A 15802-nucleotide genomic window follows, 5' to 3' on the forward strand; every position below is an offset into this window, starting at 1 on the left:
ATGTTTAAGTAAGGGAGCGCATTACCTACTTTCAAAATGTTTCCCAGAAGATTTAATGGGTTACCAGCCCTTGGCAGATACTAACGTGTAGTCGAAAAAAATTATTTACTTCTAGGCCTTTTGACAAAACTTAGCGCAATATTTAATAGATAATAACATTTATATATGTTTAAAAAAAAGTTACTGTTTTACATAGGTAATTAAGGAAGAAGGACAAAGCGCGTGGAGAATTACTCACACTTTAGTAATATTTACTCACGCGCTTAATGCATTCGTTCGATCACGTGAAGAAATAACCGAATCCGATTGGACAGTGATGTCAACACTGTGCTACCCGTGAGAACAAAATGGCCGGCTGAAATGCAAAATGAGTGTTCTACAACTATCCAACCTACGACCTGAAAATGAGCACACAATGTGATTTCGGTTAGCTTTGTGCAGGCAGTAAGGTGTGTTTTTGCCTGCTGTTGTTTCACTATTAAAGATGCATAACAACTTCAAGGCTTAGATCCACGCTTGACGAATTCAAAGGCTACACTTTAGAAATCAATCAATCGCTGTTGTTGCTTGCAGCAGACGATAGTGAAAATTTGAAAATAACAGTAGGGCTACAATAATGTCTCGTTTAGGCTAGAGTATAGATTCTAGGTCCTAACAACCTTATCACTGTATTATGCACTTGCTTTTTTCGCTAATCCGTTAATTATTAGCTCGTTGGTAGATTTAGATTTTAGATATAGAATCTAGATCTATCTACTATATTTAATTAATTATATGTAATTTTATTGTAATGTAAATTACTAAATTGTAATACTAGACTCTAGAATACTCTAGATCTAGATCTATATTATTCTATATAGATCTAGATAGGGCCTAATAATTTTAAACCAATTTTATTTTCTTTCTTTGTTCATAATACATTTTTTAAAAATAATGTTAACTTCACTATCACTCTACTCTGCTCACTACTCTAACGAATTCGTCTACTAATAATAACTTACTAATTGATTATATTTTTTATAAAGTGCTTAAAATAATTCTAGATCTATAGGCCATGGTCTGTAGAGAGTTGAGATTGAGTCTATCAGCTATTGAAAGTAGGCCTGTCTATCTATAATCTAGACTAAACTCTAATCATAATGATAATACAATAATATTATAATATTAGGCTACATAACTACATAGATTAATAATAATGAATAATATTGTAATAATATTATAAAAATAAAAATAATAAAATAATCAATAAACTAATAGATATATTATATAGACAAGGTTTCCGTCAGACATTTTTCTTTCTCTGGGGATGGGGGGGGGGGGGGGGGAGAGGGGTCATCCATAAATGACTTCACACTCGTAGGGGAGGGGGGTCCCGTAATTTTGTGATGGTGTGTGATTAGTGGGAGGGGTTTAGATGGTGTGACGTCACACTTTTGCATTATAAAAAAGCATTAGAAAACGAATTTAAAAATGTGTGACCATAGGGAGGGTGAGGGAAAAAATTATTTTAAAATGTGATGTCATTTATGGATGACACCTTAAGCAAAATCAACAATTAAAGTTTTCAATAGTCTAAAAACGTCATGTTTTATATGTTCACTTACTGAACACCAATAATACATGCCTACATTAATCTTTAACACCTAGAAGTTTTATTAAGGCAATCTTTTTTATTTAAATGGTTTACCTATTTGATTTGTGCAGAACAATACAATAGAAGAGAGATAACTAAGCTGCAGTTTCTATAACAGCACAAAGCTAAAAAGAAAGTTAATGAATATTCAAACAAACCAAATCAATAAACAAATTGAAAAATGTTTTTTTCTATCAATCAACTGTTGTAGAATACCAGCACTCTAGGGCCTGCTCATAGGTCTGGTCTCCTTGCATTAGGTAATGCTTTAGCACCAGCTATAAAGATATCTGTTGTAGCTTTATTCTCAGTTTGAGATTTGGGTTATAGATGAGAGTTTGGTTATGCCTTAGCACCAGTAATAATGATAAGATCTGTTGTAGCTTTATTCTCAGTTAGAGATTTGGGTTGTAGATGAGAGTTTGGTTATGCCTTAGCACCAGTAATAATGATAAGATCTGTTGTAGCTTTATTCTCAGTTAGAGATTTGGGTTGTAGATGAGAGTTTGGTTATGCCTTAGCACCAGTAATAATGATAAGATCTGTTGTAGCTTTATTCTCAGTTAGAGATTTGGGTTGTAGATGAGAGTTTGGTTATGCCTTAGCACCAGTAATAATGATAAGATCTGTTGTAGCTTTATTCTCAGTTAGAGATTTGGGTTGTAGATGAGAGTTTGGTTATGCCTTAGCACCAGTAATAATGATAAGATCTGTTGTAGCTTTATTCTCAGTTAGAGATTTGGGTTGTAGATGAGAGTTTGGTTATGCCTTAGCACCAGTAATAATGATAAGATCTGTTGTAGCTTTATTCTCAGTTAGAGATTTGGGTTGTAGATGAGAGTTTGGTTATGCCTTAGCACCAGTAATAATGATAAGATCTGTTGTAGCTTTATTCTCAGTTAGAGATTTGGGTTGTAGATGAGAGTTTGAGTGTTGTTTGAGATTTGGGTTGTAGATGTGAGTTTGAGTGTTGTTAGAGATTTGGGTTGTAGATGAGAGTTTGAGTGTTGTTTGAGATTTGGGTTGTAGATGAGAGTTTGAGTGTTGTTTGAGATTTGGGTTGTAGATGTGAGTTTGAGTGTTGTTAGAGATTTGGGTTGTAGATGAGAGTTTGAGTGTTGTTTGAGATTTGGGTTGTAGATGTGAGTTTGAGTGTTGTTAGAGATTTGGGTTGTAGATGAGAGTTTGAGTGTTGTTCCCCAGGCTGTAAAGACCCAGCTTAGATGGCCAAACCATTTGAGTTCAGCTGGCGGATCCCTGTGCCAGACGTCCTACAGATTGGCTGTGTTTTTGACATCTGGGATGAGGTAAACAAACAGTCAGCACTCAACAAGTTTTTACCCGCATTCAAAATGTGAAAACAAACACATTTTTTAAAAAACTTAGATCTAACAGTAAAATCTGAAGAAATATTTATACCTCATTTTAGTTTAGTTTATTTCTTAAATTTTTAGTCCATTTAAAAGTTTTTTCGAATAAAAGTTTTCACAAATATTTCCTTTTGTACTTTTTGATATTAAAAATAGTAAAAATTTAATAGTAAGTCAATGTTTAATGTTATAAAATAACAAGTAGGTATACCATATTTATTCTTTCCAAACTGATACATACTTAATGAAGTAATTTGCTCTCTATGCTTAATTTCAAATGTTGCAGTGCTATGTCAGTGCTGGACATTTTTTATCTACCTGATTATAATCTAAAAGAAACTTGACGCTACTAATATATGATTTCACTTGAGACAAGTGGCATCTACATGCCAGTATCATTCACATGATTCATTCATAGTATCAGTCACATGATTCATTTATAGTATCAGTCACATGATTCATTCATAGTATCAGTCACATGATTCATTTATAGTATCAGTCACATGATTCATTCATAGTATCAGTCACATGATTCATTCACAGTATCAGTCACATGATTCATTCATAGTATCAATCACATGATTCATTCACAGTATCAGTCACATGATTCATTCATAGTATCAGTCACATGATTCATTTATTGTATCAGTCACATGATTCATTCATAGTATCAGTCACATGAAAAAACTTGTCCACAAACACACACATCCAAAAAGTTGTCTAGCTCCAAAATTAATCTTTCAAATAGCTTAGTTTGTTTAGTCCGGGCTTATATCTTATTTACTGTGTACATACACAATATAATGATCTGATCGTAAGACAATTATGTCTGGAAGTGCCATATTATCTTGTAAAATATCCATGAAGCATGTGTCTACTCCATTTAGGAATACTCTGTGTATGAGTCTACTTGTATGGTCAAGGTAGATGAGTATGGTTTTTTCATTTGCTGGAAGAGTGAGGGAAGGGTAAGTAGCCTACCATTCCTATACACATTCTAATTATTTCTATCATAAGCTTTTACATTGAAATGTTGTATTATTTTTAAAGTTTCATTAGTATTTTATCTTTACATAAGCTTATCATCCCAACTGGGTGGTCACTTATATGTAAGCTAGTATATCTGGGCACAGGAGCAGGCTGTGGTACCAGTTTAGAAACTGAGGTTGTTGTAGTACATATGGTGGACGTAGTGCCAGATGAGCTTCTCTAATTTTTGTTTCAGGAAGGCCAGGTTTTGGAGTGTTCTCAAGTCAATGACATTAGGCTTGGTTTGGCTCCCAAGATTAGTGTAAGTAAGATTGTCAACTCGCTAAAGGAAAAACTTGTATCAAATTGGTGGGCTGTTTATAACATTTCTCAGGCTGAACTAGCATGATAGATGGTCTTAAGATCTAGCCATGTGGGCAGTGGCATCGCTAGGTCCGGTGTCACCCTTCCAAGAAACAAAAGTGTGTGTGTGTGTGTATATGTGTATAAGCTTTAATCACTGCAGACTTAATATTAACAATATTTATCTATAGTCTGTTAATAATACAGTTGGATGTAGCATTGTTTCCTCTAAAGTTAGCACGTATATGTCATGTTGTCACCCCCACCCTCATGTAATAAATGTCTATTTGTACTTTAATATTTAACTTTAATTAATCATTAATGGAACTGGCAAATAGCATTTTTCTTCTGTACATTTTGCAATTTTTTTGCCTTGATATCACCCCCCTAAATGGTGTCACCCGGTGTGTTCCACCCACACACACACACAAACCCGCCCTGCTCTTGCTGCGCCTCTGCATGTGAGTATACCCACTGTTATTTTTGTGTAACTCTTCTTTCTTCCAGGATACCAAAGTTCTAGCAGATATACTAGACAAGAGTCCCCACAGCCTGGAGTCCCGCACTGTCACAGTATGCAGTGGCCTAGACCTGGTCAATATTACATACACTCTGCTCATTGCTAGAGATCCTGATGTTGCCAAAGTATGAACCAGATATTTTCACAGTTCAGATATTGTTTAATCACACAAAAAGACTACTCAATTTCAGTGATGCAGGCAGGAACTTATCAAGGGGGTGGTTCACATTTATTTACACACACACACGCTCACATAAATCCTCCTAAATACTGAGACAGTTATATATTCTATTAATCTGAATTGTCTTTTATATTTTGTGTTGAAAACTTGATTTAATGCTCCTAAATTGTTGATATCAATCTACAGGTCTGGTTTGAAGGATTGCGCAAAATTACTCTCAATACAAAAGCCAACAATGTGTGCCCCATGACTCAGCTCAAAAAACAGTGAGTTTACTTGAAAATATGATAGATGTTAGAGAAAATATATATTTGAAAAGAATCTAGATGTTTGAGAAGATACACAATTGATAATGAAAGAAAATAGTTGATAGATACACAATTGATAATGAAAGAAAATAGTTGATAGATATTGTAGAGGATGTAAACAAAGGCTAAACTATCCTCTAGTGGGCCCCCAACCATTAACAAAGAATTACATTTTAAAGGGATATGCGCTGTTTTTTTTTTCTTTTTTACAATTTAAGATCTAAAGCATTTTGAATATTTTTAGCTGATTTGTCACATGAAGTAGGTATTAAACAGCAAAAAGAGGTATGAAAACTATTTCAGTTGTCAAGGAAACCTGAAAAAACCTCCACCATTTTTAATTTTTTGGTACTTTTAAAAATGCTAAGGCTTTTTTATTTATGCACTTATAGAAATCAGAATTACACTGCGTATGTTTCAGTATAGGCCTAGATTAAAACTTTTGTTATGACAATGTTTTGATAGAGCTACTGGTCAGAATTCTACAAGGTACGAAAACTTGCACTCATTTTTTTTTTAATGAAAATAAGTTTTAAAATGTGCATATTATTTACCTTAAACTTTTTCTATGAAAGCCATCAGAGTTTTTTTTTTTAATATGAAGAACAAATACTGAAAATATGGTGGGCATTGTATTAATAATAAATAAAATAGTAGGCTTTGTAGAGTTAAAAAACTGCAAAATGAAAATAAAGTAATGAAAAGTTGGTTATTTCTGTGTAAATTGTAAAGCTGATTGTAAGCTTTGGGTGTTTTCGAGATAGCGGAAAATGTGCTTAACAAATATTTTAGCAATCCAGCTTTCCGATGATGCCAAATACAATATGACGACGGATATTGAACTTTTTTATAGAGAGTGTGTAAGATTGGGAAAAAATTATTTAATTGATAGGGCATTAAAAATTGTATTTTAAACACAATAAAAAAAATTTTTTCTTGTCAAAGATATTATTTTCTAAATACAAAAATTCACATATCCTCTTAAATTCTATAATAATTAATATATCCTCATATATAAAAGCCTATGTGCACTTCTCTCTCTCTCTCTGTCCACATGTCCCGAGCCTAAAAGATCAGTATTTAACAATATATGGAGAACTTAAAGATACAGACTTAAATGTGTTTTAATTTATGTTTAAACTAAATTTTATTTAAAGAAAGATAATAAAAATTAAGCTATATTCGAATGTAGAAGCACATTTTTAATTATGCAACCGGAAAAGCGTTTATTGTTGCGACAAGAACGCAACAAACAATGACGTCAAATGCCACATTTTTAAACTACTAAAAGAACACAACACTAATGGCATCATCTTCTAATTTTAGTATATGAAGAAATGAACTATTTCATTCAAATTTGATTTAGATCTAGATTTTATAAATCTACTTATCAACATGTTTGCTATGAAATGTATACAATTTTCTGTCATACTAATACAAATTACCTTAAAAAACAACATAATGACCATTGAAGAGCCAGGTTTTTAGCCAAATGATTTAATTCTCTTAATCAGTGTGTGATAATATGGTGTTGTGTTGACTAATAATGTAAATAAGATTTTATTGGTTTTAATTTTCTAATTAGTATTAGTAGCCTATGTTATTTTAAAAGTGTCAGATTTTTAGCTATTTAGCTATTTTTTTTGCTTTGTCAGTTATATTGTTCAACATGTTGTAAAGCACATTGCGTTATGACCAATAACTATTTTTTTAAATTATTTGTTCCAAATGAGTAAAAATATATAGGCCTATAATTCACGTGAAACGGGTACCTATGGCTAGTATATAAATAGAGGTCCAAAATGTAATTTTTTGCTGTGGAGACTTTATTTTAGTTACGCCACTGAATACAAGATAGATATTGGTAGATTACATAATTGTAGAAAATACAAGATAGATATATTAGAGGGGATGTCAGAGAAAATACATGATACATATTGGAGACAAAACAAAACAGATATTAGGTAGAATACATTATAAATATTAGAGAGAATACATGATAGATATTAGAGAGAATACATGATAGATATTTGGTAGAATACATTTTAAATATTAGAGTGAATACATGATAGATATTAGAGAGAATACATGGTAGGTATAGGAGAGCATACATAATAGATAGAAGAATCATACATGACTCATTTACTTACTTCTAAATTCATTAAAAGATAACGCCACCCATACTCTATGAAAAGATAGTTTAATCTGAGAATGTTGTGTGGGTCTACACTTGCCCTCAAGAACTCTGATTTTTTCTCTCCTCAGTTGGATCAAACTTTGTTGTATGGTCAACCCTAGTGGCAAGATTCCTGTGCGTGGGTAAGCCATCACTGAGTGCTGTAGCAAAATATTATGTCCGGTGTTTTAGTGGTGTCTACAACCATTTCCTTAGAGGCCATTTGCCAGAATGGACACTTGCATAGATGTGACAAATGCCTCAAAGTTGCATTTGTCCTAGTGTCCATTTGGGTAAAAGGCCTTTGAGCAAATGGTATTCTGACAAGTGTCTTTTGGGAAAACGTCTGGCTCTGGATTGAGTATGAGAGCAGGATCCTAAACATTTCTATTAGACATCTGTACAACATGCGTAGTCTGTACAATAGCTGCTGTAAGCACATGACATTGTTATTTCAGTATTACAAGAACATTTGCATCAGGTAAAACAGAAAAAATGGTGATGTCAAGTCTGAAGGATCTAGGCTTGCCAAGTGGGAAGGTATGTTTAACACACTCTTAAACATGTGTTGTAACTAGTGTGTGCTCTTGGCTTGTGTGTGTCATACGGTCTATGTGTCTCAATGTCTTGGCACGATGTGTTTCTCCAGATGTTATGTCTGTGTGTTATGGCCTGCAAGTTTGTGTGAATGTACAATCTGCTTTTGTCAAGTGGATTAGTCCAGTTCTCACTCAGGCTTCTCAGCTGTTGGTTTTTTTTTCTTTCAACTTTTTTACGTCTTTTATTCATTTACAGCTTACATTTAATGCTACCTATTTTTTTGTAGCTGTGAATTGCATCTTAAATGCCCTATGCATATATATATATATATATATATATATATATATATATATATATATATATATATATATATATATATATATATATATATATATATATATATATATATATATTTATATATATATATATATATATATATATTTATATATATATATATATATATATATATATATATATAATTATATATATATATATATATATATATATATATAGTTACAAACTCTAATATGTCACTAAAGAGGTTGTAAATAAGCACAGGAATATGATCTAACAAACACCTGTCAGTATGATAAAGTTTAATTTCATAACAAAGTTAAAACATCTAGAATAAATCCCACAAAGATATGATTGAAATAAGAAATGCTAATATCTAACCTAACTACTACAGATCTGTAGTCTAGATACATCCCTATTTGGCTAGCTGCTGACTCTGGTGCCTGGCTCAATACATAGTTTACCCACCCATTGCCCCAGAGACAAACAATTGCCAGTCAGGCTCCAATGTTCAATGTTTGAGATCATGTCTGCTGACTCTGTCATCCTACATGCTGCTCAAAGCCCTGAACTACTTGCATGTGACTATAACATTTATTAGCTTTCCCCTTACCTGCTGCATACCAAATAATTCTAGTTTAACTTTAAGTTTCCAGTGATTCTCATGTACAGGCAACTTCTATTACAATGGTATACAATTTTATTTTATGTATAAACAAGTATACTACAATACCAGGTGAGGATAATCGCCCTTCATGAGCCACTGATAGTGTTTTAAAGCAAAATATTTTCAGTCGCAGCATTGGTAGTGTCAAATTCACAAATTATGAATTGCTGAAAAGTAGAAAATAAAACAACTGCGGGTCTGCTTGTATACATATATATACACACATACATATTTGTGTATATATATATATTTATATATAACCGTCCATCTATAAGTATAAGTATATATATATATATATATATATATATATATATATATATATATATATATATATATATATATATATATATATATAATATTCCAGAATACTCAGCTAAATTCAAGGGGGAAGCCTATTGTTACATGTTTTATCTGATACATTTGCATGTTTTTGCATGTTAGTATTGTTTGGTTCTTATTGCCTTGATTACAATTCCTGTAATGTTCTTGCTGTAGTGACTGTATTTTTTTAAATAGAAGTGAGAGCACATCTATTAAGAATTTCTGAAGTGATCCTATTAATGATGTGGGTAGGTTGGTAGAACTGGCATCTGCCCTATAACAGAAGACATTTTAACAAATCTGATTCATGTTATTTTCAGACTTGATGGTTGATTGTGAGTAGTACCATGCTTCTTGTATTTACCAATTGGAGTAGTATTTTTGTTGTTATTGGTTCTGTATGACTATGTTCTATGTTAGTTCACAGCTGTTTGCTACTTTAGCTCATGTGCATGGAGTTTTTTTTGTTTTTTTTTAGCATTGTGTTGCACTGTCTTTATTAATTAGCCATTGGTAATATCTTCACATGTTTTATTCTTAGTCCTCTTGACTTTTTTTCCCTTTTTAAACTGTAGGTTTAACCTCTCTGTCCAATTTTAAAGTAAGCTCTTAGAATTTAAAAGAAAAGATCTAACCTGGTTTAACAAAAAATGAAAACAGCAAAATACAAAAAATTAAAATTTTTAATAAAGTTTAGGTATTGCCAAAAGGTTATAATATGAAGATTAGAATTGTTTTTGTTTTATTCCTGATCTTGTTCAACTGTTTGACCTCTATTGGTTGTCTTTACGGGACAGAGAACTATACCAAATAGAGGTTAAAGACATTGAGTTGACTGGAAAAAACCATTAGTAGCCCAAAGAGGTCAAAGGTCCATATTTGTTGGAATCACTAACTTTGTTTCTTTAGCCATTACATAGAAGTTCCTTGGCTGCTAGATCTTGCTACTCATATGCTACTCATTATTAGGCCAAATTAGACAAGATGGGATAAATATGTCACTTACTTTATGCCATACATTGTTGTATGGCCACCTAGATGTCACTTATCTTATGCCATACAGGGTTGTATGGCCACCTAGATGTCACTTACTTTATGTCATACAGGGTTGTATGGCCACCTAGATGCCATTTACTTTATGTCTTGTGGGTTTATGGCCACCTAGATGTCACTTACCTTATGTCATACAGGGTTGTATGGCCACCTAGATGTCACTTATCTTATGTCATACAGGGTTGTATGGCCACCTAGATGTCACTTACCTTATGCCATACAGGGTTGTATGGCCACCTAGATGTCACTTATCTTATGTCATACGGGATTGTATTGCCACCTAGATGGGGAACAGGGCATTACCCCCCCCCCGTCAATCCCCCCCCCCCTGGACATTCTCCCATCATTACCCCCAGGAGTAATCCCCCTTGTCAATTACCCCCCCCCCCCTGCCTAGTAGGACATTTCCCCCCCCCCCATCTTGGTGAAGGTCGGGGAGGTAATGTCCCCTAGATGTTACTTACCTTATGCCTTATGGGGTGGTATCTTCACTTAGATGTCACTTACTTTATGTCATACAGGGTTGTATGGCCACCTAGATGTAGCTTACCTTATGTCATACAGAGTTGTATAGCCACCTAGATGTCACTTACCTTATGCCTTACGATTCGTATGTGCCAGCCTCTCACTATTCGACAGAGACAAAAAAATTGTCATAAACAGTATTGAAAGGTTAAAGGGGATCAAAATCGGAAGTTTGAGCGGGGGGGGGGGGGGTGCAAATCGAAAATTTGAGTGCAAATCGAAAATTTGAGGGGGGGGGGGGGGGGTGTGCAATCGAAAGTTTTGTCCCCGGCTGACGGGAAGGGTTGCTACGCCTCTGGAATGAGTTTGTCGATTTAAAATAGGTGGTGCCCGCCACCCTACCGATATTTTAGAATATGCTCTAGAGTAAAAAAAAGGTTGGGAACCCCTGCCTTACGGGGTTGTATGGCCACCTAGATGACACTTTATGTCATACAGGGTTGTATGGCCACCTAGATGCCATTTACTTTATGTCTTGTGGGTTTATGGCCACCTAATATCACTTACCTTATGTCATACAGGGTTGTATGGCTACCTAGATGTCACTTACTTGATGTAATCTATAAGCTTTAGAGAAGAACTGTGCACACTTGAGCACTTGATAAATGTTGTATCAGACACTTGTGGCTTTGATTGAGTTCCATTGTCTCTTGTTGACAGGGTGATGAGATTGATCCAATCCTTTTTACATTTGACAAGTTCTATGAGCTGTATCACATGATCTGCCCTCGTTCTGACATAGAGGAGTTGTTCAAAGATTTGTAAGTTCTTCATACTTAAACATCTCAACACTTAGATAAATTGTTTCAATTTTTAACTCTTTAATTCATTTTTACTTTTAGATCACGAAGCCGTTCATTCTTGACAATTCCTCAGTTAATAGATTTCTTCAATGATGTAAGTTAATCTAAGATTTTCGTTTGTTTGTTTCGTCTCTTTTATTTATACTACACATTCTTTAAAAACTTTTACAAGAAATTAAAAATAATTCTAGCTGTAATCTTTGCCAGTAGTTCAAATGGTAGTAACCCACTGTTCTACCTAATGCCTAACTATACACTGTTCAAATGGTAGTAACCCACTGTTCTACCTAATGCCTATACACTGTCGCAATCTATTTGTATGTTACTTTTGTCCATTTTGTGTGTAGTCATCAATAGCAGCACTACAAATGTCAGTCAATGTGATCTTTAAAGTTACCTAGGCAAATGTCAGTCAATGTGATCTTTAAGGTTACCTAGACAAATGTCAGTCAACGTGATCTTAAACTACTGCATGGTTTACTTTGATTGTAACAGAGACAAAGAGATCCAAGACTGAATGAAATCCTTTTCCCTTTCTACAACCATACTCGTGTGAAAAACATCATTCAATCCTATGAAACTGACCAAGAGTACCTCAACAAAGGTAAGCTGTAAGCCAATGCATAGTATTGTATAAAGAAACAGAGAAAGCTCGTTTGATCCCCAGCTATTAATTTTGCAATCTCCCAAGACATCCCTGTTTGCTTCTGTTACAAAATACGTTTTAGCTATTTCATTCTTATAAATCTGCGTCATTAAATAGCTATTTAATTCTTACAAATCTGCGCCATTAAATAGCTATTTAATTCTTACAAATTTGTGTCTTTAAGGACCTATTTAATTCTTGATTCAGAATGGCTAAGTCAAGATGGATTCTGTCGTTATTTGATGGCTGATGAAAATGCTCCAGTTTTTCTTGACCGACTAGACATTTACATGGACATGGATCAGCCACTAGCTCATTACATCATCAATTCTTCTCACAACACATACTTGACAGGAAGACAGTTTGGTGGGCGCTCATCTGTTGAGATGTACAGACAAGTCTTGTTGGCTGGCTGCCGGTAAGTCAGCATTCTCTTCCTTCACATTTAGGGATGTGTCTAGTTGTAGCACACATGTTAGGGCACAACTAAATAGAATCTAGTTGTAGCACACATTTTGGGGCACAACTAAATAGAATCTAGTTGTAGCACACATGTTAGGGCACAACTAAATAGAATCTAGTTGTAGCACACATTTTGGGGCACAACTAAATAGAATCTAGTTGTAGCACACATGTTAGGGCACAACTAAATAGAATCTAGTTGTAGCACACATTTTGGGGCACAACTAAATAGAATCTAGTTGTAGCACACATGTTAGGGCACAACTAAATAGAATCTAGTTGTAGCACACATGTTAGGGCACAACTAAATAGAATCTAGTTGTAGCACACATGTTAGGGCACAACTAAATAGAATCTAGTTGTAGCACACATGTTAGGGCACAACTAAATAGAATCTAGTTGTAGCAAACGTTAGGGCACAACTAAATAGAATCTAGTTGTAGCACACATGTTAGGGCACAACTAAATAGAATCTAGTTGTAGCACACATGTTAGGGCACAACTAAATAGAATCTAGTTGTAGCACACATGTTAGGGCACAACTAAATAGAATCTAGTTGTAGCACACATGTTAGGGCACAACTAAATAGAATCTAGGTGTAGCACACATGTTAGGGCACAACTAAATAGAATCTAGTTGTAGCACACATGTTAGGGCACAACTAAATAGAATCTAGTTGTAGCACACATGTTAGGGCACAACTAAATAGAATCTAGTTGTAGCAAACGTTAGGGCACAACTAAATAGAATCTAGTTGTAGCACACATGTTAGGGCACAACTAAATAGAATCTAGTTGTAGCAAACGTTAGGGCACAACTAAATAGAATCTAGTTGTAGCACACATGTTAGGGCACAACTAAATAGAATCTAGTTGTAGCACACATGTTAGGGCACAACTAAATAGAATCTAGTTGTAGCAAACGTTAGGGCACAACTAAATAGAATCTAGTTGTAGCACACATGTTAGGGCACAACTAAATAGAATCTAGTTGTAGCACACATGTTAGGGCACAACTAAATAGAATCTAGTTGTAGCAAACGTTAGGGCACAACTAAATAGAATCTAGTTGTAGCAAACGTTAGGGCACAACTAAATAGAATCTAGTTGTAGCACACATGTTAGGGCACAACTAAATAGAATCTAGTTGTAGCACACATGTTAGGGCACAACTAAATAGAATCTAGTTGTAGCACACATGTTAGGGCACAACTAAATAGAATCTAGTTGTAGCAAACGTTAGGGCACAACTAAATAGAATCTAGTTGTAGCACACATGTTAGGGCACAACTAAATAGAATCTAGTTGTAGCACACATTTTGGGGCACAACTAAATAGAATCTAGTTGTAGCACACATGTTAGGACACAACTAAATAGAATCTAGTTGTAGCACACATGTTAGGGCACAACTAAATAGAATCTAGTTGTAGCACACATGTTAGGGCACAACTAAATAGAATCTAGTTGTAGCACACATTTTGGGGCACAACTAAATAGAATCTATTTGTAGCACACACGTTAGGGCACAACTAAATAGAATCTAGTTGTAGCACACATGTTAGGGCACAACTAAATAGAATCTAGTTGTAGCACACATGTTAGGGCACAACTAAATAGAATCTAGTTGTAGCACACATGTTAGGGCACAACTAAATAGAATCTAGTTGTAGCACACATTTTGGGGCACAACTAAATAGAATCTAGTTGTAGCACACATTTTGGGGCACAACTAAATAGAATCTAGTTGTAGCACACATGTTAGGGCACAACTAAATAGAATCTAGTTGTAGCACACATTTTGGGGCACAACTAAATAGAATCTAGTTGTAGCAAACATGTTAGGACACAACTAAATAGAATCTAGTTGTAGCACACATGTTAGGGCACAACTAAATAGAATCTAGTTGTAGCACACATGTTAGGGCACAACTAAATAGAATCTAGTTGTAGCACACATTTTGGGGCACAACTAAATAGAATCTAGTTGTAGCAAACATGTTAGGACACAACTAAATAGAATCTAGTTGTAGCACACATGTTAGGGCACAACTAAATAGAATCTAGTTGTAGCACACATGTTAGGGCACAACTAAATAGAATCTAGTTGTAGCACACATTTTGGGGCACAACTAAATAGAATCTAGTTGTAGCACACATTTTGGGGCACAACTAAATAGAATCTAGTTGTAGCACACACGTTAGGGCACAACTAAATAGAATCTAGTTGTAGCACACATGTTAGGGCACAACTAAATAGAATCTAGTTGTAGCACACATGTTAGGGCACAACTAAATAGAATCTAGTTGTAGCACACATTTTAGGGCACAACTAAATAGAATCTAGTTGTAGCACACATGTTAGGGCACAACTAAATAGAATCTAGTTGTAGCACACATGTTAGGGCACAACTAAATAGAATCTAGTTGTAGCACACATGTTAGGGCACAACTAAATAGAATCTAGGTGTAGCACACATGTTAGGGCACAACTAAATAGAATCTAGTTGTAGCACACATGTTAGGGCACAACTAAATAGAATCTAGTTGTAGCACACATGTTAGGGCACAACTAAATAGAATCTAGTTGTAGCACACATTTTGGGGCACAACTAAATAGAATCTAGTTGTAGCACACATGTTAGGGCACAACTAAATAGAATCTAGTTGTAGCACACATGTTAGGGCACAACTAAATAGAATCTAGTTGTAGCACACATGTTAGGGCACAACTAAATAGAATCTAGTTGTAGCACACATTTTGGGGCACAACTAAATAGAATCTAGTTGTAGCACACATGTTAGGGCACAACTAAATAGAATCTAGTTGTAGCAAACGTTAGGGCACAACTAAATAGAATCTAGTTGTAGCACACATGTTAGGGCACAACTAAATGTTAGGCTAAAGTGTTTAGTCTCAATCCAACTCTGTGTTAGAAAAACATCTACTCCATTTCCTAATGGCTGGTTTCA

General features: G+C 34.5%; 1 protein-coding gene across 5 annotated transcripts in view; it reads left to right on the top strand.

Moving 5' to 3' along the window:
* Positions 1-330: 330 nt before the first annotated feature.
* LOC131941230 (1-phosphatidylinositol 4,5-bisphosphate phosphodiesterase beta-4) overlaps positions 331-15802 on the top strand; it is a 42998-nt gene continuing 27526 nt past the window's right edge. For 3 of the 5 annotated variants that reach the window (XM_059300325.1, XM_059300328.1, XM_059300329.1), the window contains exons 1-12: positions 331-449; positions 2837-2940; positions 3891-3971; positions 4229-4294; positions 4843-4980; positions 5223-5302; positions 7610-7663; positions 7979-8060; positions 11581-11681; positions 11763-11817; positions 12219-12327; positions 12577-12787. In XM_059300325.1, coding sequence (XP_059156308.1) covers positions 2857-2940; positions 3891-3971; positions 4229-4294; positions 4843-4980; positions 5223-5302; positions 7610-7663; positions 7979-8060; positions 11581-11681; positions 11763-11817; positions 12219-12327; positions 12577-12787 — 1061 coding nt within the window. In that variant the 5' untranslated portion in view covers positions 331-449; positions 2837-2856. Of the gene's footprint in view, positions 450-1844; positions 1894-2836; positions 2941-3890; positions 3972-4228; positions 4295-4842; positions 4981-5222; positions 5303-7609; positions 7664-7978; positions 8061-9662; positions 9678-11580; positions 11682-11762; positions 11818-12218; positions 12328-12576; positions 12788-15802 lie in introns of those variants that run through there. The other 2 variants (XM_059300327.1, XM_059300330.1) reach the window with 2 other exon arrangements.

The sequence above is a fragment of the Physella acuta genome, unplaced genomic scaffold (assembly GCF_028476545.2).
Source record: "Physella acuta isolate Inbredline_101_S28 unplaced genomic scaffold, ASM2847654v3 ptg000353l, whole genome shotgun sequence".
NCBI lineage: Eukaryota > Metazoa > Mollusca > Gastropoda > Physidae > Physella > Physella acuta.